The sequence below is a fragment of the Phalangium opilio genome, unplaced genomic scaffold (assembly GCF_054372755.1).
Source record: "Phalangium opilio isolate 3A_F unplaced genomic scaffold, DU_Popi_V2 ptg000009l_1, whole genome shotgun sequence".
Lineage (NCBI taxonomy): Eukaryota > Metazoa > Arthropoda > Arachnida > Opiliones > Phalangiidae > Phalangium > Phalangium opilio.
The window spans coordinates 5,647,590-5,669,290 of NW_028324146.1; the positions used below are offsets into that span (position 1 = coordinate 5,647,590).

The following is a 21,701-nucleotide window of genomic DNA, read 5'->3' on the forward strand; positions in this document are numbered from 1 at the left end:
CCTTTGTAGCTAGCTATACTTCTTGGTTTAAAGATATGATGAACCGCATTGGTTTTAGTATCTCCCCTTTAACTAGAAACTGTTAGCGCTACACGCAGGTTTAGGTTGAGGGGAAGGGGGTAGGAAATGTTTTTGGAACTCGACCAATTTTTTTCTCGGTAGTGTAGGCGCGGTGGAAGCGGCATAAAATCCTTAAATTTGTTCACTAGTGCCAGGATCTACTACCAATGCTAGAGCCCTTCACTTCTAGTTTCATCTCACTTCTGCCAATACTAAAGGTTTTAAAGTAGAAGAAATCAATGTATTCCTGGTTTAGTCGAGAAAAAACACCACACCAAACTATTTCAATCAAGTAACTATGGGTCCGAAAAGAAATTTATGAAATCCTAAAGAAAATATGACCAAGTAAACTGAGTATAAACTAGGGGGTTTCATTTTCTCTCGATTTCTCGCTGTCACAAAACTGATATTTATTTTTTATAACTTTATTTTTTTTTCTCCTTCTTCGATATTACGGCACAAGACTTTCTATAATATAAGGCTGGTAAGGCCAGTAAGGCAAACGGGGAAAAGCAACGTCGCGCCGAGAAACAAAATGTTTGTCCTGGGAAAATATTGGATGGGACTAATAGTCTGAGAAATTGGAAAGATGGAAGATTGCTTTAAAAACATGCCTTCCCTCTTAAAGGACATATAACGAATGGGGGAATATGAGTAGAAAGGGCGTACGCCCAACTTTGTAGAGTCAATTTTATAGAAAGGGAATTTTCCTATTCTCGTTGAGAGTCCGATAAAAAGAAGAGAAGAAAGTGGGCAAAAGCCCAAGGCCTATATATATTCGGACCAAGAAAAGGAAGGCTAGACAACTTATATCATGGTTTTTCAACGCAAAAATGAAGTAACTCCGCAAGAGATCCTTATGACATAGTAGGTTTCGAAAAAAACCGTGTTTTAATGAGTTTTTATGTTTAGCATTTGTATGAATTACTACGTAGTTATTGCCATTCAAAAGTCTGACTACTGGTCGGCAGTTTGGCGCACTCCTGTAAGCCAATCTTCAGGGCGACAATGTTTGAGGGAATACGACACATGTCGACTGCCCCGGGAGGTGACTTGACCCTAACAATCCTTCCGCCACCTTCCAAGAAGCAAACCTCATTATCTTATTAATTAATTATTATCAGATTAATCACATCCTTGCGATTGGAACCCAATTTGCATTTGAAAAAAGTCACTTCTCAATAAAAGATTCTTAAAATCTTTCGTAAAAAAACATGAATCTTATTAAATAATACTTTTGAAGTTGAATTAATTAATATCGTAAGCTATCTTTAAAAATATTTTATTAGCATTTAAATTCTTCAAAATTGAAGATTTCAGCGATGGGTTTTATTAAAAGTGGGTTTTTTTGGTGGATTTTATATTGTGGGCAACCCAATAAAACCCTTTGGGTTTTTCTGATTCAAACACTGTGTTCATAGTTCATTACCCTTGTGATACAGATTTTGACGTGACCCGTATATTTATCAAAAAAAACTCTCAATTAAGAAAATATTACCGTCAAAATGTTATACTGGTCTAGGCTATATATAATGCAAATAATCCATTTATTTTGAATCATTAGGAATGATTTCGATACGATTTGTCAAATTTAAAATTTCAAAATCTTGATAACGAACTTCTAGCCTTGGAAAATTAAATAATCTCATCGCATTCTTTCACACCGCCTTCGAGATTCATGATGCATGATGTTTCAGGATCAGTTTTTGTATCTATTTGCGTGAGATTCGCTTTCAAAGACTTTAAATCGAAATTAAACGAGGCAAATATTTTGTTGTTGAAAATGGTTGAATTCTTAATCCCTTAATTAATTTTAGATACATTTCGTGTCACTTGAGCTTAGAGAAAATTAAGCCATGCTGCCCCTCGAAACTTTCTCCGTTTTAAACATATAATACATACTAGGGCTCAATTGCCATCTCTGTTTTCTTAGCATTTCTGGGAAACGGAGGGGGGCCTTTTACCAAGGGAATTACTATACAAAAGTATTTTAATTAAAACGCCTGGCTTTTAACCCTTTATTTACTCTTGTTTTCTGTACTTCTACTTTAGTTTGATTTAAATCTAACCTGAAAATAGAAATAGTCGGCTAATTCACGAGAGAAAAATCCACAAGGCCAAAGCTTCGAAAGTAACTTTGAACTTTTCCATCTCTTACGTTTATGCGGTTTTCCAAAAAACAAAATTCCTGGTTCCAACCATTTTGTTTAAATTGAAAGACAAAACGAACGAAACGACACCTTTGTCACCTTAATTGAAAACCCAAATTCGACTTTCAAGTTTCAAAGTAATTTACCGAGCAAATTAATTTAGTTATCCTTGGTTCTACCTTTCGATTTCAGCTGAAATTGTTGGATTTTGGAAGACCCTATTTGTAATTGTTGCCTTGATGAAATTGCTCAATATTGAAAAATATTAAAATAATATTGATTTTTTTTTCCTGATGTTCAGAGGGTGTCTATTTTTATGATACAAATTATTTTTAAATCGATCGTACAATTAACCTCATTTGCATAATGATTTGATAAAAGTTGCAGAGTACTTTCGTAGTGAAAAACAAAAAATGGAAATACGATATCAAAATCATTTTAAATTTTTTCTTCAAGTTTTTATGCTAGCTATGGTATTTTCGAATTTAAGAAATGTGTTTCTATTTAGGCCTAGTGCATTTCGAAGTTTAAATATCACAGTTTTGAAGATACGATGGTCGAGTCCTAAAGTGGCAAAGTATACCCACAATATCCCGGTAAAAAAGACCCTCACTCAACGATTTTTTTTAGTTTCAAGAACTATTTGGTATACGAATCGGGGTTGGTAACTTGGTACAGCGCAAGGAAAGGAGCTGGTCCTAGGTCTGCGTAATGGTGTAGTCAGAGCGGGTTTGAGAGAGAAACGTAGGAAAACTTTAAGCCTTTCAGGGAATAGCGCGCGGGGCCTTTAGTTTGGCAGGTCCGTCTGACAGTAAAATCGATGATTCCCTATTAGGGCAACGATTTCCAATTTACCAGAGCTACCCCATTGTATTCCCTAGAAAAACAAGAACCACAATATTCGGATCTCCTGGCACCACCACCCTTCCACCTTTTTGGATAGGAGAGATATAAGCGATTATGTTGCGAAGGCAAGGTGGTCGGAGCCTGAACCCCCGTGCTGGTCGAATTCGCTTTGATGTATAGATGGTAACGCGAGCTAGCCACTCGGACGTGGTACCCTCTAACCAATAGGGGCACGAGGCTTTCGTGGGTTTTTGGGTCTTAATAAAAAACGAGACCCTACTTGGGAAAGAGTTTGCAAGCCTTCGAGGGTTGACTACCCACGGGGCTATACCTAATTCTACCTTAGTATCATGAATTCATTAAATTTTCATAAGAATCTAATGAATGCCACCTTAGAGGGTTAACCAGTTTTGTAAAATACTATAGAATAGAGTAGAGTAGGCCTGTCTATATGTTTTAGTTCAAGTTGAATTTTACTGTTTGGTAGCAGGGAGAAGTAGGAAAGGAGTCGTAATGTGAACTAGTATTCGACACCTCTAGCCCATGCTTCCACAGTGGAAGAAAGGGGGTAGAAGGAGGTTAAATTGGTTCCTTCTTGTCACGTGGGTTGCTGTTAGTATTTTGAGTAACTATTTTGCGCCCTCTCTCCAACAGAAAATGTAATATTTTCAAAAACGTCTCGCACTGATTGCACAACTTCAGCAAACGGACGCATTTTTTCCTTATTGATATTGACACAAGAGGGCAGTTCATATTGCCAGTTTTTGCAGGAACTCTAATTTCGCTTGCCACGAGATAAGCGATAACCAAGTTTTCCAACATCCCACTGTGAGAGTTATGATGAACTGTTGTAAGTCTGAAAAGCGCTTAAAATGGCTCTCATTTTCTGAAGGGCCTCACTGTTAGTATAGTCACTGAAAATTAGACGGTTTAAAAACATTCTGTTAGGCCAAGGTATTCGGAATTTCACGAAGAGCATAACATACGGATCGTTAAATGCATCCTCTTTCTTCAGTAGCTTTTTAAGAACAATACTCAGGAGATAATTGGTTATATTCATCTTAGTATATATATATATATATATTCTTAGGATCTTGGTTCTACAAAGTAAACCGCTTCTCCCATTTCTCTCTTTTTTTTTCTATACTTGGCGGCTCAATGTTTTTCGAAACTATCCTTTTCTTCTCCAGGAAAATCGAGTGAAAAAATAACTTTCTTTTCATCCTCCCAGCTTCCCTTACGTTTTTATGCCTAAGCCGATGGATTAAAGAACATTACGTAACTGAATAGGCTATTTCGGATAATGGACGTTATCGGATGAAAGCAACGAGATGGCCAAAACACCTTATATATACACCGTACTCCATCCTTCGATACCCATTAATATTCCCTTGAAATTGAGGCTCTTTAAGTCGCTTCAAATTCAAATAAATCTCGAAAGAGGCGTGTGTGTAAGTCAATTTGTAACTTAGAAACACGTTTAATGTGAAACTAACCAAAACGCATTACAAACTGAGCCCTTGTTTTAGACCAAACAACATTTTGACTCGGCCAGAGATGAGTGTAGTTGGATAGAGGGATCTAATTGGTAACAATTCCGAAGTTCAAAACGAATTTTAAAATGTGCAAAAGCGTAGGCCTGTATCTTCTTGTGTAGTTTCCACCTGGACTTTTAAACGTAATATCCCAATTTTTATTTGGCAATTCCAGGGATAGATTTAATTTTAGAAGTAGGAATGGAGAACAGAGTAATGTGGGCGCGCGTCAAAGTCCCGGACCCCCTTCCACGGGACGGAGGGGTATGAAAGAAGAGGCGGGTCATAGCGACAGAGGTAAAAAGGAATTACGTATTTTTCGCCGTCCCCGTCAGGAACGTCATCAAAACGTAGTTTAAGTGAGCCAATAAGATAATTTAAACTTTTCGTTACGTGTTGGAGGGAGGGGCTCTTGACTGGGCTATGAGTCGGACTGAAGTAAATACTAACCGTTCTCCATGCCTACTTCTAAAATTAAATCTGTCCCTGGTAATTCCCTGTCCTCCTTTAATAAAGCATTATTCCCACATCCTTAATTCGGGGATGAACCTCAATGAAAATTTGCGTTTTTCTGGCAAAACAAATCCTTTGGGGTATTTTCATTCTTTCCCGGGAAATATTTTCTAGAAGAAACTGGCAGACTCTTGAAGCTAATCGCGTGGGTATATATCCCTTAGCTTTTAGAAAAAGGGGTAATATTTATGGGGTACTTGGTAAAACCTTTTGAATAATAAAAAAACGTTAAAACGATTCTGCACTACAGAGCGAACTGCTAACTCATTTTCTTATTACATTTCAATCGATATTGCCTTAATGGGATTTTTCTTTTATTTTTTCTAAGATTTTATACCATTTTTCTTTCGGATGGTTCAATATGCATGTATGCATGGCTCCTTTTTCCGGTTCTAAAGGAAAAACCTTGTTTTAACAATTATACGATTGAATTAGAGCCATACGTTTATGACTGTAAGTCGATCTCTATTTAGCATAGCGTTGCAACGAAGAAAATATGATGCAATTTCTGCTATATACTTCTGATAGTTGTTTAAGAGATAGAAGTCAGTCCATGACTACCTGAATACAAGGCTTAAATTGTGGATCGCTATTTTCTCCCTGTTGTATATGTTAGGCTTAAAAAAACGTTGTTCTATATGCTAGGTCTAAAGTCGGCCTAAAAAACTGTACAGATAAGAAAATAGACATCTCGTTGATAACACGATGTAAGCTGACTTTAGACCTGGCAAGCAACACAGAAATCTGAGTGTTCTTAGATCGCGGCATGAAAAGACTACAATGAAAGTACAAGTTAAAATCTGTATCGGAGTTTTCAATTCTAATTCATAACAACAACTACAACATGGTGTTAGAAGTGGAGTCATCGTAAGCCCAGTAAACAAGCCTAACATATACAACACTCCCCACAATGTTCTCGCTAGTTCCGACCTTCATACGGATTTGCTACAAGTCGCACTGTGTTCTGCCTAGAGTTACTATAGACCAATTCGAATATGACATGCAGAGAAACAAACTTCGAGGAGCAAGCCGCCATTCTGAATAATTTCTCTCCCGCCACGAAACACCACTAGAGGGCAGCCCAAGCTCACTGCGTGTTAAAGGCTAGCAAACCCGGCCATGCCTCTAGCGATGTCTCCTGGCGTGAGGGAAATTATTCAGAATGGCGGCTTGCCCCTGGAAGGTTTTTTCTCTGCATGTAATATTCGAATTGGTCTATACACGTTGCTCTGTGTTCTGCCTAGATTAACAATGCAATTTGCGGTATGCTCTGCCTAGAGTTACTTTACACGTTGCTCTGTGTTCTGCCTAGATTAACAATGCAATTTGCGGTATGCTCTGCCTAGAGTTACTTTACACGTTGCTCTGTGTTCTGCCTAGATTAACAATGCAATTTGCGGTATGCTCTGCCTAGAGTTACTTTACACGTTGCTCTGTGTTCTGCCTAGATTAACAATGCAATTTGCGGTATGCTCTGCCTAGAGTTACTTCAAGTTGTGCTGTGTTCGTCCTACAGTTAGTAAGCCAAGTTGCGCTATGTTCCGCCTAGAGTACTACAAGTTGCTTAATGGTTTCATAGCACAAACCCAAAATCTGAATCTTTACTAAGCTTAAACAGACTTTAATTGTGTATTGGAACTTTCCCTTTAACATAAAAAGGGAAAGGGCGGAAAAGAGGGGGTAAAGAAACAGAAGGAAAAAAAAGGTTCATTCAGGCGTTGCACTCTTTTACCACTTAATTGGATTTTCGTTGTACATTATTGCGTTACCCGGAATTAGAAGATGCCAGTTCCTCCCTACAGTAATTTGAGCAGATTGCCATCGTTCCCCGCATTAGTTAGTAGTACCCCCCATTGTAAACCCTTCTTTCCATTGTATCGTAACTCTGGACTGGCCCTTTTATGAATTTAAATTAATTTAATTACGATAACCTAACAACTTAAAAGAGAGGACCCTGATTTCGATTAACTTAACTTTCTTTTTCGTTTCGGTGACTGCGTGGGGTTTGAATACGAGGGTCGAGTTAGTTAAGCCTGGGGTTAATAGTCTCCGGTTCACGGGGTTTTTGAACCTAATTTAGACGTATGTTTTATTAGGGGTATATCCTTCTAGTTTCCAAATGAGCAATAAAATGAGTCATTCCCTAATTTATTTTTATGTTTGTTACTGGGAATGTACAATATTTCTTCTGATTCGTTTATTTTTTTTCAGGGAATTCTGGCTAGACTCGGTTTCATCACGATGACATCAGTGTTCAAGAGCCGAGGTAAGCTACTTTTTCATAAAAATTTATAATTGTGTTGAAGTTTTGGTTTGAACTTGATAACATTATCAAAAAATGTTAAAAAAAGAAAGGTCCATTCTAGTATAGATTAGAAAGGATAGCTGTGTTTCGTTCTGAGCTCCGAAACAATTTAAGAGAAGTGATTTTTAACCATTATTGACATTTTAGTCAATGAAGAGCATAGCTTAAAATGAACTTGTCTGAATTGACATATGACAGAGCCAGTTTTGTCTATCTATGGGCTTGAAAAATCACCGTTTCTCCAAGTTTTCTTGTCGTAATAGCTGAACTGTGGTGCTAAAAATCGTGTTTACTGCAAATTTTCAACTTCCATGAAATATTTCAGAGTACAGAATTATCTGATACATATTTGGTAAAGTGGTTTGTTTGTATGTATGTATTATGTTTGTTCTTTAAGCACAGTCACAATTATTTTGCAAAATTTGACCAAACTTCATTGATGATATCTGTAAAACTAGGGGGAATGTTCATTAGAAGAGATTCGGTTGAGTTCCGCAAGGTGGGGTCCACGAACCCCTATCCATTAAGCCTGTGAAGAATGCAATATATTTGACCCGTAACATTTAGCCTTACGAATAACTCTTAATTAAACATCGATTTATTGTATTTAAAATAAGTTTCTAAAAAACCAACATCATGCAAATATTTCATACGGTAGGGGGTATAGACTATTTAAGTGAATAGTCTCTACGTAAATGTAAAACTATTCATGGTTTACAGTCCATTAAAACAACTTGGCACCGTCAAATACCTTAGAAGGTGTCTTAAATAAATTTAAAATACCACTGTTGTAAATTCAACTTTGAATCCCAAGAAAAAATGACACAATTTTCCACAAAACCCCACGAAATGTCTTGAATTAAAAAAAATCCCGTTGTTTGAAAAAGAAAAAAAACCTCGAAAACGTGCTGTATTGAGATATATCGAAAACGGAGCCAGACACGCAGGAGGAGCTAGGCTACATGCGAGATATAATACTTGGTTAAATCTTCTTTTCCCGTTGAAGGTACAAAAAGGGGTGAAAGGAAAATTTGCATAATTAAAGCAGTTTTTCTAGTTACTCCCACGTGCATGCACCTTTGCGCATATACGCTCGTGCCAAGGTATACTGGCAGTTCCCAGAATAGTAGTGAATGCCCTCGCTCCGTTAAAAAATCAAAGGGCGTAGGCGTAGAGCTGAAACCCTGATGCATGGGGAAGAAAAATGTTCTTTAACGATACACCTGCTGAATCTTCCGCTAAAATAAAAAAGATTAGAACGAAGAGCGAAAAATCTGTAGGATCTAAATTGTGGGATGCTGCATGGCCAGACCATAAAGCCTTACTAAATGAAATGGTTAAGAAAACTGGGATTTAAAATACGACATTTATAGAAACTATTATTATTTACTTTTGATGTTCTGAATTTGTTCTATAATCGCCTAATACAAATTCGAAGTACAAACTCAACGATCAAAACTAGATCAGGTGTCATCAGGGCTGGGACACTCTACAGTTGTAAACTAATCCAGAAATATTCATCTGATCAGGGATAGATTTAGTTTTAGAAGTAGGAATGGAGAACAGAGTAATCTGGGCGCGCATCAAAGTCTGGACCCCCTTCCACAGGACGGAGGGGTATAAAGGAAGAGGCTGGTCATAGTGACAGAGATAAAATGAAACTACGTATTTTTCTCCATTCCCGTCAGCAACGTCATCAAAACGTAGTTTAAGTGAGCCAACCAGATAATTTAAACCCTCGTTACGTGTTGGAGGGAGGGGCTCTATACTGGGCTATGAGTCGGACTGAAGTAAATACTAACCGTTCTCCATTCCTACTTCTAAAATTAAATCTATCCCTGGTTATAACCTTTGTTTACATTCTAAAACAATACAAAAGAACATAAGAAGAAAAAAGTATGACATTATCATTGGTTCGCGTTTAATGAAAGTCTAACCATCTAATCTACTAAATCTGCGAAAACCACGGTTTGAAATCTTGTCGTAAAACTCCGTCACGCGAGGCAAAAATAAGCTTAGCGCGCGGGTGTAATAAGTGTACTAAAAAATAACACAAGCTTTAAACGCGAAAACTTCATTTTCAAGAGAAAAATTGGGATTCCCTTAATTTTACATCATCCTTCTTTATCCCCGTTTCGTGTATTGTGGACAATCATCATCCTTTAACCTTTAGCAAAAAGGTCTAACGTTCATATAAACGTTGGGCCGCTAAAACTTAATGGATGAGATGAAATTATTTATAATGGTAATAAAACCTTTTTATTTGTACCGGCTCTATATATTCCCAAGGTAGGCTTTTGTAGGTCGTAAACGCCTAAATGTTCTTTATAACAATGAAATATAATCATTTTTAAACGGGCCTTTAAACGCCCTTATTATTCTATAACTGGAAAATGAAAACATATTTTCGCTCGTTAGTTTTATTTTAAGGATTTTGAATTTAAAAAGGTCTGTTCAATTTTAGAAAACTATAATATTTACGAGATATTTATATTTTTGAAACGGCTTTTAATTGTTTGTTATAACATTCTAAAGCATTGTTAGTTATTGACTGAAAAATGTCTTGTATGCTAGTCGATAATTGTTCGGTTCGAATTTTATTATTTAGAATATGTAAATCCCCATCAAAAAATATGAACTAATCAAAATGGTTTCGAAAACCCAACGAATGATTTGCTTAATTTAATTTTTAAAGAACTTTAGCTATTCACCACCTTTCATTTCACGAAGGCAGTATAATTACCCAAATTCTCCCCATTTAACACATCTATGTTAGGTTAAAGTGGCACTAGTTCAGGCAGTGAGCACGTATATTAAGGAGACTAGGAGAGATAAAATTCTTCGTCAACACGCCTTCCAAAACCGGTACCGAGCTGTGGCTCAGTATCAGAGTCCCTCACATGCGCAATTGGCGCAACAGAGAGGGGAAAAGTACGAGCTTGTTTACGGCCAGTACGGACCACGTGACGTTTGGCTCCGCAGCTATGCGCCGAGATAGGTGCGCGTGAGAGATATATCGGCCTGTGCCATTATAGTTACCTTACTCCTTCCCTCTTTGACTCTCCTTCCTATACGTTCTCACTGGTTCAAGTAAGAAAAAAAAACAAGCCGAGGTAATGCCCTCATACATCCTTTGTTTTAAAGTATTTTTTCTCTAAGAAAAGTTGAAAAGTTCACGGAATGAATGCTTTTCTTTTTAGTTTTATTTGAAAATCTTCGTGAATAAAATTACGCGCTGCTCTTTTTTATATTGACAAATAAATTCGGGATTTCATTTATTTTATAGCTCGTGAATTTATTATGGGATTTTCATCGTCAATGTTTGAACAAACTATAGTCCTCATCCCTATATAAATCACCATACACCCACCCAGCACCGTCCGGATGTATAAAATCCCACAAAGTAAAACACGGGTCGTATAAAGCCCGAACGAACCCTCTCTGAGCAGGGCGCATCAAGATACATCATTCAGTCTTGGGTTTCACGACCTTTCCATCCATCTCTAACCATCCGAGTAAAGGTAGTACATTACATACAAGAATACGTTTACTTTAAATGGACGAAGATAAGGCTTCCCATCCTCCCATGTTGCGCGAGAACCCATCTCCATCGGCGTAAATAAAACTAGCACCGGGTCAGCCGGCGTAACGGCTTTTTGAACCGGCTTTGCATAAATTGCATCAACGGAACAAAGCAACAACTTTTTCATCCCTACCCTTCTTCTCTCCCCCCCTTACATCGGCTGGCGGTATATGACTCTAAATATAGACTATTTTGGATGAAATAGAGCGCGTATATTTGACCCCGCCTTTGTCTGTATTGTTAATGCGTATTATATTAAAAGTACACCTTCAAATACATAGAGCATAAGTTTATAAAATATGTTGTATGATAAGTTTGACACTACCTATGCTTCGTAATGGTGGAGGGAGACTTACAGCTCGAGCTAGTTCGAGAACGACAAGCGAGAATTACTACACGCGGTTTTGCAGTCCATCTTCCTATTTAGTCTGTACTAAGACTTTAACAGCGCCTCACCAGGCGTTGCTTTACGAGAATCTATGATGTTTCACCTCGTCACTTCATGACATTAAGCTCTCAGTGACCAGTTACAAACTTATAGAACATATATTATAAACTTATGGTAATGTAAATAAAGAGTTTTTGTTTTTCTATAAAAATATCAGTTTACTAGCATATCTAACCGGCGTTGTCAGAGGCTGGGAACCTAGAAGAATCTGATGTCAATGTAGATACTAAAACAATAAATAGTTTTTGATCCATCCCTATCTGCATGTTTACAACTTTGAACTTCATTTAAACCATGAATAATTATAGGTTATCAATAAAGCTACAATGCTACGGGTTTAGAAGAAAATGTTCTTAACAGGCTTAATGGTTCCGTCCCAAATTTGAGGAGCTCAACCAAACCACTTCTGATTGAACCTTTCCCTACTGTTACTGATATCAATCATTCAGTTTGATCAAATTCAGAAATAACGAATTGTGACTGCGAATAAAGACCATAAGTACATAACAAACAAACCCAAACAAACCACTTTCTAAAATATATATTAGAAGATACGCGAACCTAAACTGTATATGGGTTTAGGTACGGAGTCAATAAATAACTGAATTAATAGAGAATTTATTAAAAGAAAAACCGAAAAGCGATCTATTTTTAAAACAGGGTATTACAGATTAAGTGATCCCGGTTATAGAAAGAAGATTGCATATTGTCTTTACCCTTGCCTAAGGCCAATACGAGAGATCGTGTACGCTCTTTGCCAGCATCGAAAAGGTCTATAACAGAACGCGTTTCGGGTATTAACGGTGGAACAAGTTTTCTTAGGGCCCCCTCCAGGTTAACCCCGGTGGTTCGTTCGAGGCTCTTCCTCGCTTTGATCGTCACGCGAAAGCTATAGCGGAATGTAATTTAAAACTGCATCGTCTAGAGACTGGATCCACGCGAGTTCTCTCAGCTATGAAATACCGGAATTATGATAGCCTGGCCTGCGAACGCCCCAGAGGAAGAACTGAAAGGGGGGAGGGAGGTGCAGGTTAGAGATATATATATAGCCAAGGGTTCTCTCGTAAAACTTATAACGTCATTAAAACGGACCTAGTGCCGCGGTAATTGGGGCAAGGGGACGATTACACGATATACTATACCTGCCCCACCACCACTGTTCCCCTCTCCCCGTTTATTCAGTATCATAAAACGCTTTTTATTTTTCTTTCTCAACAACCCCTTTCTCTCACTCAAGTCACGATACCTAGAATTTATTCAGATATTACTGCAGCGAGAATAAAGAACTGCATCTTCCGTCACTACTTCCGAACTTGTTAAAATATTTTAAACAATTAAGAAAATTGCTACAAAAGTACTAGAATATAAAGCAATAGCTAAAATATTTCAATTGGCAGAAGGAACAGTTGTAGATTTGAAGTACGTGTCTGGTTTTCCTTGCAAACCGTAAATTGAAATAGTAATACAATTATTCTCGTGAAATTAACATAGTGTGCAGACAATTGTTGCAATTCAACAGCTATGATCTACAAAACTGACTGAAAAAGTTGTAGTTCTGTTCGATTCACATCATTCCATTCACAAATTACTGGCACCACCCTTGAAGCACATGCAGGTTAAGTTAGGAAACGGGGGAGAAAATATCTGTAGCCCCTTTAGTGCACAGTATGATGAAACTAACCCTGGACAGACAGTGCAACAAACTTGTAACAACAGTACAGCATAAAAATAATATTTCAAATTGGAACCATGCTTTCATCTACAATATCAAAGAATTTTCCAGGAATTTCGTTTTCTAACAGCCAGTCTATTAAAACTGATCTATTGTGGCCAATTACAGGCCCCGTAAAACATAACGTCATGATCTGCTTCACAGAGAGGTCTAACGCGTAGGACCCTACAAAAATTGTTACTTTCTTTAATGCTGCAGATGGATTCATGGTTTCATTTGAATTACTCATTATTTTAAAATTTGTTTCAAATATAAAAAAGAAAATAGTCCGGGCCTTTCTTTTAAATTAATTAGGCAAACGTTTGAGAAGTGAAAATGATATTTAGTTAATATGCAAAATAAATGGTTATTGATGGAATAACTGATGTAATTCAGAGATCTCAAATATAATATCTGAATAATTAATACTTTCATTATAGGCCTACTCATTTTCTACGTCACCTGAGACTATCCTAACCTTTCACAAAAACCTGATACCAAAAAGTGAATTCCACGAAATAATGCTCATTCATAAGTTAAGATAAAGCTTAAAAGCCCTGATTTAAATCTCATTAACTTTAAATCAAACGAGGATTATTTTTAAAACTCTGTTTTGATATCCACGCTCTTTTATATTTGTTTCTGATACTTTAAAGTTTGAAAAATCTTGCCTCATTAATCTAATCTCAATTAATTAAGCAAGAATGTGGACTTTGTCAATTTAAACGTGATATCATAATCAATATCTTAGAATAAACGTCATTTTTAGCTCATTAGCAAGTGGGCGGTAATATTCTCTAGAAATTCGATATTAACACGTTTAATTAACAACCAACTCCAAGCTTTATTTTACTAATTAGACTAAGCGTAAATTAAATTTGGGCAATTAGGAATTTGGGTTGATCAACTTAGCCCTTTAAGAAATGGAGAACATGAAGATGTTTGAACGTTTCACTATTACTTTACTTAAAACGAGATCGTTAAATTTTACATACGAGATAAAAAAGGATCAATTAAATTATTTTCATCATTTTCGGGCGTAGCTTATTCTTATTCTTTGTATGTAACCGGGCTTGTTAATCAAATTAGAAGTTTAGCTACGTGTACAGAGTACTTAATGTTGTAAAAGTACAGTTTTATGGAAGTTTTAATATCTTGAATTTTGCGCGAACAATACGTAATTATATAATAGAAATTTTATTGGAATATAAAATTATTTTTAAAGATGGTATATATAGTTCCCTAAAGTTCAGTATATATATTACCTAATAAAGAATACTTCGAAATTATAATATGATGGTTATGGATCGTGGTCGAGTTACAATTGCGCTTTTCATAGTATTCTGCCTTGACCTTATAGAACCGTAATTAACAATGTCTCTCACATCGCTACATTTCTATATCAAACCACTCTAATATGAAAATTGTGAATGTTACAAGGTTGAAATCGATTAAGCATTCAGTCGAAATATAATTCATATTTTATGCGGTACCATAATTATTTGCCATCTATTGGCTTGAGGTGATAAACTGAGCTCTTACGTTCACTTTGATATCAAATTAACGACAGTGCATGATATGAAATGATACTTAACGCGCCCATAACACTTACTTTTGCACTACTTAAACGGTCAACTGACGTAATTAAAAGTATTACAAAGTTTATATTTTATTTATATCAATTCTTGTTTAAATATTTGATACAATATGCATCAATAAACAATATCCGTTTAACAAGATAAACCAATCACAATTTAATACACACGAATAAATACACGCATTAAAACATTGGAGAATTGCAATAGAGCATGACATTATCGTACCGATATTACTGGCAGGTTGTATAAATTTCTATTTAACGTTTTTACCAATAAGAAAGAATTTCGTCGATGAAATGTGCAACCAAAGTTTTGAAGGTCGCGGTAACTGCCTGGGAGGCATCGATCTAATATGAAGGTCAATAAGTTTGTTTGGTTCCATATTGATTCCAAAAAGTCTTATTTTAAATGAAATCTTGCATATTTCTTCTCCATTTAAATCACAAATTCATATAAAGAACTCATTTTATCATGAGAAACGCATTTCGATTATTAAACTTCGCCAAACAGTCTTTAATTTCCGGTTCTAAGTACCGTTAAACAGAACTAAAACTCTTAACCTATTTTTCAACAGTATAAAGTCAGATTTTATCACGATACGACGAATTTTATATTCAAAACGTGTTGTTATTCGATTATTAACAATACTAATATCATCCAAATGTCGTACCTTATTGTAATTACTCCGGTACAGAAACCACATGGCATATTTTAGGCAAATATAGCCAAGGAATTTTAACTTACCGTTAGATGAGTTGTTAGGCGCAACCAACTGCAAGGCGCAGAGCATCCCTTGCATCAAAGACAATAACAAAGCTGTCCTGTACATCGCACCCATGTTTCCTTTAATCATGTTGATATCTTCACCAAAAACGTATAATAAAACCAAAAAACTGGAGAAACAGAACCAAAAATCAACACGATTTTAAAATATGCAATGCGGAAGTTTGGGATAATCCAATGTGGGCGGGTAAAGGTCAAAGAGTCAACTGGCACGTCTTTCTATCAACTATCTCTTAATCCTTTTTTGGTTATTAGATCTCGCGAGCGCCTGTCTCGTTTTGTCTCTGTTCTCTAAGCACTCTGTCCGTTGTAAAAATGTCTTTTACAACAGCGGCTTTTCCGAAAACCCGAACGTCAACGGTTTCCGATATAGCCTTTTCGCTAGCTCGACGCGAACTGAATGAAGGGGAAAGGTTCGCCGTTCGTTGAGGCTCTACTGATCTCCCAAAACTCGTTTGGTCGTTCTGGTAGTATGGCCTAACACTCACTGATGCTTGGAGCGAGAGAGTAAGACCGAGGGACTGGGCTGGTCCGCTGGAGACGTCGTTTTCACGGGGGCGAGAAGCTAGTGCTTAGGCGAGCGAGAAACCCCCATCATTTCTGAGCATGCGTATGGAAAAGTCTTTTATTTCTTTCTTAAATTTCCCCTTCCTTCTTCGTCTTCGTACGCGCACCTTCACCTCTTGGAGCGATTGTATGGTACGAAACGCGAAACCTTGTTTTGATTAAACGATGAGGTGCTTTGAATTTTGCCCGAAAGACATGTGCGCCGTGCGGAATACTCGAGGGTTTCAGCATCTTCAAAAATGAAATCTGAAACTATACGTATAACTTATCCAATTTTCCGAGAAAAGTGGTTAAGTCAGTGCTATATTTCTCCGCAAGACCATCTATACCATTGATAAATGATCAGTGATTCATCTCGAACCAATTAAGCGGAATAAATACTTTCTAACAAATGGTTCAAATTTTTGATAGGAAGGATATAATTATATTGAAGTGGTCATGAAACCTTCCTAAAACCCATTCATTCAATAAATATAATTTTGTATGATGCTTGCTTTACAACAATGTTCAGGGCGATGCTCCTCACGATACACAACACTTTAGTTGAATTGTATCTGCAATGCAATGTGTATAGTAATAGAACCTCACTTGAGAACACCTTCCTGTTATCTTTTTTCTTAACTTTGTTAATAACTATATAACATTTAGTTCTTTTCAATCTAATGAATTAAAAGATCAATTGAAAATAGCATCAGCTGAGGGTCGTCTTGTGCTGTTCCTAATTGCAAATTAATTCACTAAATTCGCCATTGTTACCGCTCGATCGGCACGAAACATTGATTGTGAGCGCAGACATTTTCCCATCATGATGCGTCGAATGGTACTATCGTACAGTGTTGGAAGACTTTATTGTCCTTCATGAAACGCTTCGATTAACTGGTGTCATTGTATCAACTTGATAATGACATCTAAATGATTGAACACTTAGATTCAATGGCCCATTTAGCCAACTCCAACTTTTATTCGAAGAATTCAACATACATTATGCCTCTCATTTCTTCGTACATCGTCGGTTTGATGAACAGGAGTTTAGTTAAAACGAAATGAAAAGGACTTTCATGTACTTTAATGACTTGCCAATGTTTTATATTGTTAAATGAGAACATTTCCCATTGATATATAAAGTCGCTCGTAAGCGCCAAGAAATTTCCGTCAAGTGAAAAATCTCTATACCTCATTTTGGAAAGAGTATGGAAAGTAGCCCTCGATCAATTCTTTTTCAGAGTCAAAGAACTTAAGATTTGTTATTAGACCAAAGTTACGGCAGTGTTGCTTTGAGGCGCGTTATTTCTTACCTTCTTTTTTGCCGCGTCAAAGACTTGGAAGTTGTAGACCAAGGCTTAAAATAATACCGTAGGAAATGGTCTCATCCGTGAGACGGTGAGACGCGTGGAGGGGGGGGGGACCTATAGTTTCAGTTTTTATTTTGTTATTTCTTTTCCGCCCAAGAAATACGTACTTCTGCAAGACTTGTTTAGTCGGTTGGCTTCCTCTCATCCCTCCCATCTTTCGTATAGATATTTGTTCTTTAATAGCGGGTTTCTTTTGACCCAGAATAGAGACCTTTTTATCGTTATACCCCACTGAACTTTAGTAAAGATATAAACGCACTAGGAAGTGGCGGTGATGCTCGTTCTTCGAGCTTTGTGCCCCTGCCAGAGCGCGAGTGTAGCGTGCTGAACTTATTGACTTCGTTTTCTCGTTTTGTTTTGCAATGCGCGCTCCTCTTTATCTTGATTTTAAAAAACACCAACTTCTTAATGAAACAATGCTCTTTGTTTGACCGGCGAGCAATTAACTAACAGGTTTTTGAGTGTCTATTATATTTGCATGTTAGACAAAGAGTTAATAATTGCACATACAGCTTCAACGGTTCAAGATCGTGTTGAACAAAAAGATGGGGAAAAGTTCCGCTATGTACATACTTTTATTCATTAGCTACTATAAAGTAGGTGTTTCATTATCTCAGGTAGTGGAAGATTGGTATCAGTATGATTTGATTATGACCGAATGCATCTACATGAATAATGCTTTCTTTTTCATGCTTCGAGTATTCAGGGAGCAGTAGAAAAGGAGTCGTATTGTGGGGTTAACTAGAATTTTACACCGCGAACCTAGAGTACAACAGTGGGAGGTGGTGGTTAAATTGGTTTCTTCTTGTAACCTGGGAGACTGTTTGTATATTGAGCTACTATTTAGCGCCCTATTTTCAAAAAGTCTCGTACCTTTAGCCAACGGACACTTTTTCAGTTATCAAGATTCTCACGCGATGGCAGTTTGTACTGAGTTTGCGGAGCTCTGATGCTGCTTGCCACGTGATATGCGATAACCAGTTTTCCTCAATCCCATCTCCTGTTGTTTGGAGTTAAGATGTAATGTTGTTAGCGTACAATTCATCTCCTTTTTCAACTCATCCCTGGTGTACTGCGGCATGCTCACCATTTAAATATCTTATACAAAATCTTCTAACCATTGAAAGGCGTGTTTTGTATTTTGATTTTTATCTGTTGAACTTTCATTTGCAGGTGACTACTACTAGCAGAGCGTAGCGTGAACAAACCCAAGTGGGAAATAAGCTTTATGAGTCTGGGTTCAAAATGACCCACGATTGAACCAAAATTATATTTTTAGTACAATTAATGGCTCGCAAAGTACTCGGCACCATTATCTTAAAGAAATACGAAGCCATTGTTTCACTTAGCTTCATTTCTTATCATTACCGCGAAACTGAGCATTTAAATTGTTTAATGTTTAATTTTCTTCTTGGATCAGTAGTTCCTTAGAGTGTTTACGTACGATATATACATATGTGTAATTAAACAGGGTGTTTCTGAAGGTCTGTTAGAAATTTTGGAGATTGTTCTTTGGGCGATTTCGAGTCGTAAATGTTCTATGATATGTTGCCGTCCTGTACCACCATTTTCAAATTATGATTGGATTGTTTTAGGAATGTCCCCTTAATTAAATTAGAAATCATTGTCTTTCAGTTTCTTAATTAAATTTAGGGGGTAATCCGTAAAATACTCCAATCTTAACTTGAAAACGGTGACGCGGACGGAAAAATGTCCTAGAACATTTTCGACTTGAAATGGCCCATGGAAAAACCCCGTTAATTTCTTACAGCTGAGCTTTCAGAAACACTCTGTTTATTATACCCTATAAAAGTTAACTTCTCCTTTGTTTGGGTAACGTTCATTGGTTATAGTGGATCCGCATCATTTAAAAGTTTAATAATATAATGGCCGGCGAAACTCCGCCATTTAATATATAAACCTCCGCTCTTCGGAACTCACAAATATTTAACTTTTAAAATGCATCCCTAGCTTTATGCGCCATCAGAAGTTCTTTGAGTGAAGTAAAACATTCGCGAGTTAATCATGCAGAGTAAGAATAGTGATACAATTTCTAATAGTTGAGTGAAAGTAGTACTTTTCTTTGGCGTTCTGTGGACACTACACGTTAGGCTTTCCCTTATAGGACGAATTCGTCAGGTGGTACTAGACGACGTCCCAGTGCATCTTGGGAAAGCCTAACGCGGCTTGCAACTGTTATTTAGTAGTTTTAAAGGTTTGGCTAATATTTACATCAAGTTATAAAGATCTTACGTTATGCAGTAAATCACTGCTACTCATTTCAATGGCGCTGGGCGTACGGTATAATGCAATTTACCAATCTAAAATCATTGATTGATTTGTGTGTGTTTTTTATAATTAAAAAAGTTTTTTGTTATCCGGCTTGGCCGTCAGTTTAATATTAGCCATTCTTTCGGACGACTCTGAACGCGGAAGATGGAGGGAGCTGAGATTTGCTTTTAGGGTTCTGACTTTTATATTGTTTGCGCGAGCCTTCAGCTTGACAGCTTAATGTTAAGCTGTACAAACAGCATCGACTGCCGACCGACGTCTAAATGAAAGAAGCTATAAAGTATCCTCTTTTAAGATGAGCTTTCAAGTTTGACTTCTGAAAGTTTTCGACGTTTTCCTTCTTAACTCTTTTTTATATTTTTGACCTTTGGAAAATATATGATGCTAAACAGTATAGCTTTTGAAGTTTTACAAACATACAAAGCGCAAGCATTAGAAATTGAAGTTTAAGTGGTAAAACTGTTAATGAAACCATTTGGTAATGAACAACGAATTAACGCCAATATTGATCGTATAAAATTATAATGCGATTTTTTTGGGCCTTTTTAATATGAGAGAACGTTTCATACTTCCATTTAGGAAAATTCAAATAAAGGTCCATTAATCTCGATACCATAATTAACTTTTTAGTATAGTCTAATCAACTTCTGAGCATAGAACAGTTAGAAACAGTATAGGAAGAGACGTACTTATGGTTTAAGTACCGAGTACAATACGATATTTTATGTGTTTCTTAAAGCAGGTCACAGATAAATGTTCGGAATTAAAATATTCTATATAGTTTTATATTTGTCATAAGTTTTGTTGGAAATTTCTTACATGGAATCTTTGGATCCAGGAACTCTACTTTTCATTAATCAACCTTGAACATAATGATGAGGGATAAATATTTGAAGTTCTAACTTCTATGTCATGACGTAATCTTGACCGTCCAATTACATTTCACACCCATAGTTGTATACAAAATACAGTGTTTTTTCCCTTCGGCAACCCGGTTTTTCCTGAAAAATTACAGGTGGAATCAGGGCTTCGGGAGAAGAGGGAACAGTTTCAAACTTAAACAAGCCCGAAACTGTAATCACTCTTCTTTCTAGTCATTTATATAAGGGCAGAAATGCGGAGGAAACTTTTTTAATTAGCGTGCAAGCCGAAACTTCCGAAGTATCTTCGCACTGATTACGTTAAAACACCACAAATTCTGATGTGGTTGTGCTGAAAGAAAAATCAAAGATGCTTATGCACGTCGAGTTTCAACACGCGAAATTCTGATTGATCATTAGATTACCATGTGGGGGAGACTCGAGGTGCTAATCAATCTTAGATTCCCTGTACATCAATTATGGGTAAGGGGCTGTTCACAAATTTCTTGATGCGGAAACAGAGAGGAGGTTTTGTGTAAGCGTTAGTAGTTAATGAAACACGCGACAAATCTTATTTTCGTATGCATGAACCGCATTATAGCATTATATAAGATTACTGGTTATTCTCAGCATTTCCGTTAACTTTACCTTGGCCAAAGGAGATAGTGTGGTTTCGCTTACTTTACAACGCTTTGGAGATAAACAAGTTGGGAAACCAAAATGATACCTCTCCGGATCGAGATAGAGTCCGACGCCGCCGATAGTACGCCGGCGCGCCGCCACATTTCTAGTTTTTAACCCCGCCGCCGCCGTACGTACTTTTAATCAGCGCGCCGCCCCGCCGCGACGCCGAAATATCACCGGCGTACGCCGGCGTGCCAACCAGTCTTGGAAATAGCACAGGTCCAAAACCAGTTTATTAATTGCTCGGACCAGTTTTTTTTATTCTAAATCCGGGGGTTACAGGTCCTTGGGATCACTTTATTAATTGAGAACTTTTAAGAAAATTGAGGAGGGACCAGTTTAAAAATTCTAGTCATTATAAATTTGTACTCCACGGATCTAGACTCCTAGCCTTGGCTGGGGCTCATTTCTGCC

At 37.0% G+C, this 21,701-nt stretch overlaps 1 protein-coding gene and 1 long non-coding RNA gene across 2 annotated transcripts in view; one reads left to right on the forward strand and one right to left on the reverse strand.

The window, feature by feature from the left end:
* The window catches only part of LOC149713532 (uncharacterized), a 207,136-nt gene extending 191,085 nt beyond the window's left edge, over window positions 1–16,051 (reverse strand). Inside the window, exon 1 of the mRNA XM_089849012.1 lies at window positions 15,494–16,051. Coding sequence (XP_089705138.1) covers window positions 15,494–15,602 — 109 coding nt within the window. The 5' untranslated portion in view covers window positions 15,603–16,051. The remainder of the gene's footprint in view (window positions 1–15,493) is intronic.
* Window positions 1–21,701, forward strand: part of LOC149713533 (uncharacterized) — a 222,141-nt gene that overhangs the window by 174,748 nt on the left and 25,692 nt on the right. The window contains exon 3 of the long non-coding RNA XR_016371396.1: window positions 7,316–7,370. This is a non-coding gene — a long non-coding RNA (uncharacterized LOC149713533). The remainder of the gene's footprint in view (window positions 1–7,315; window positions 7,371–21,701) is intronic.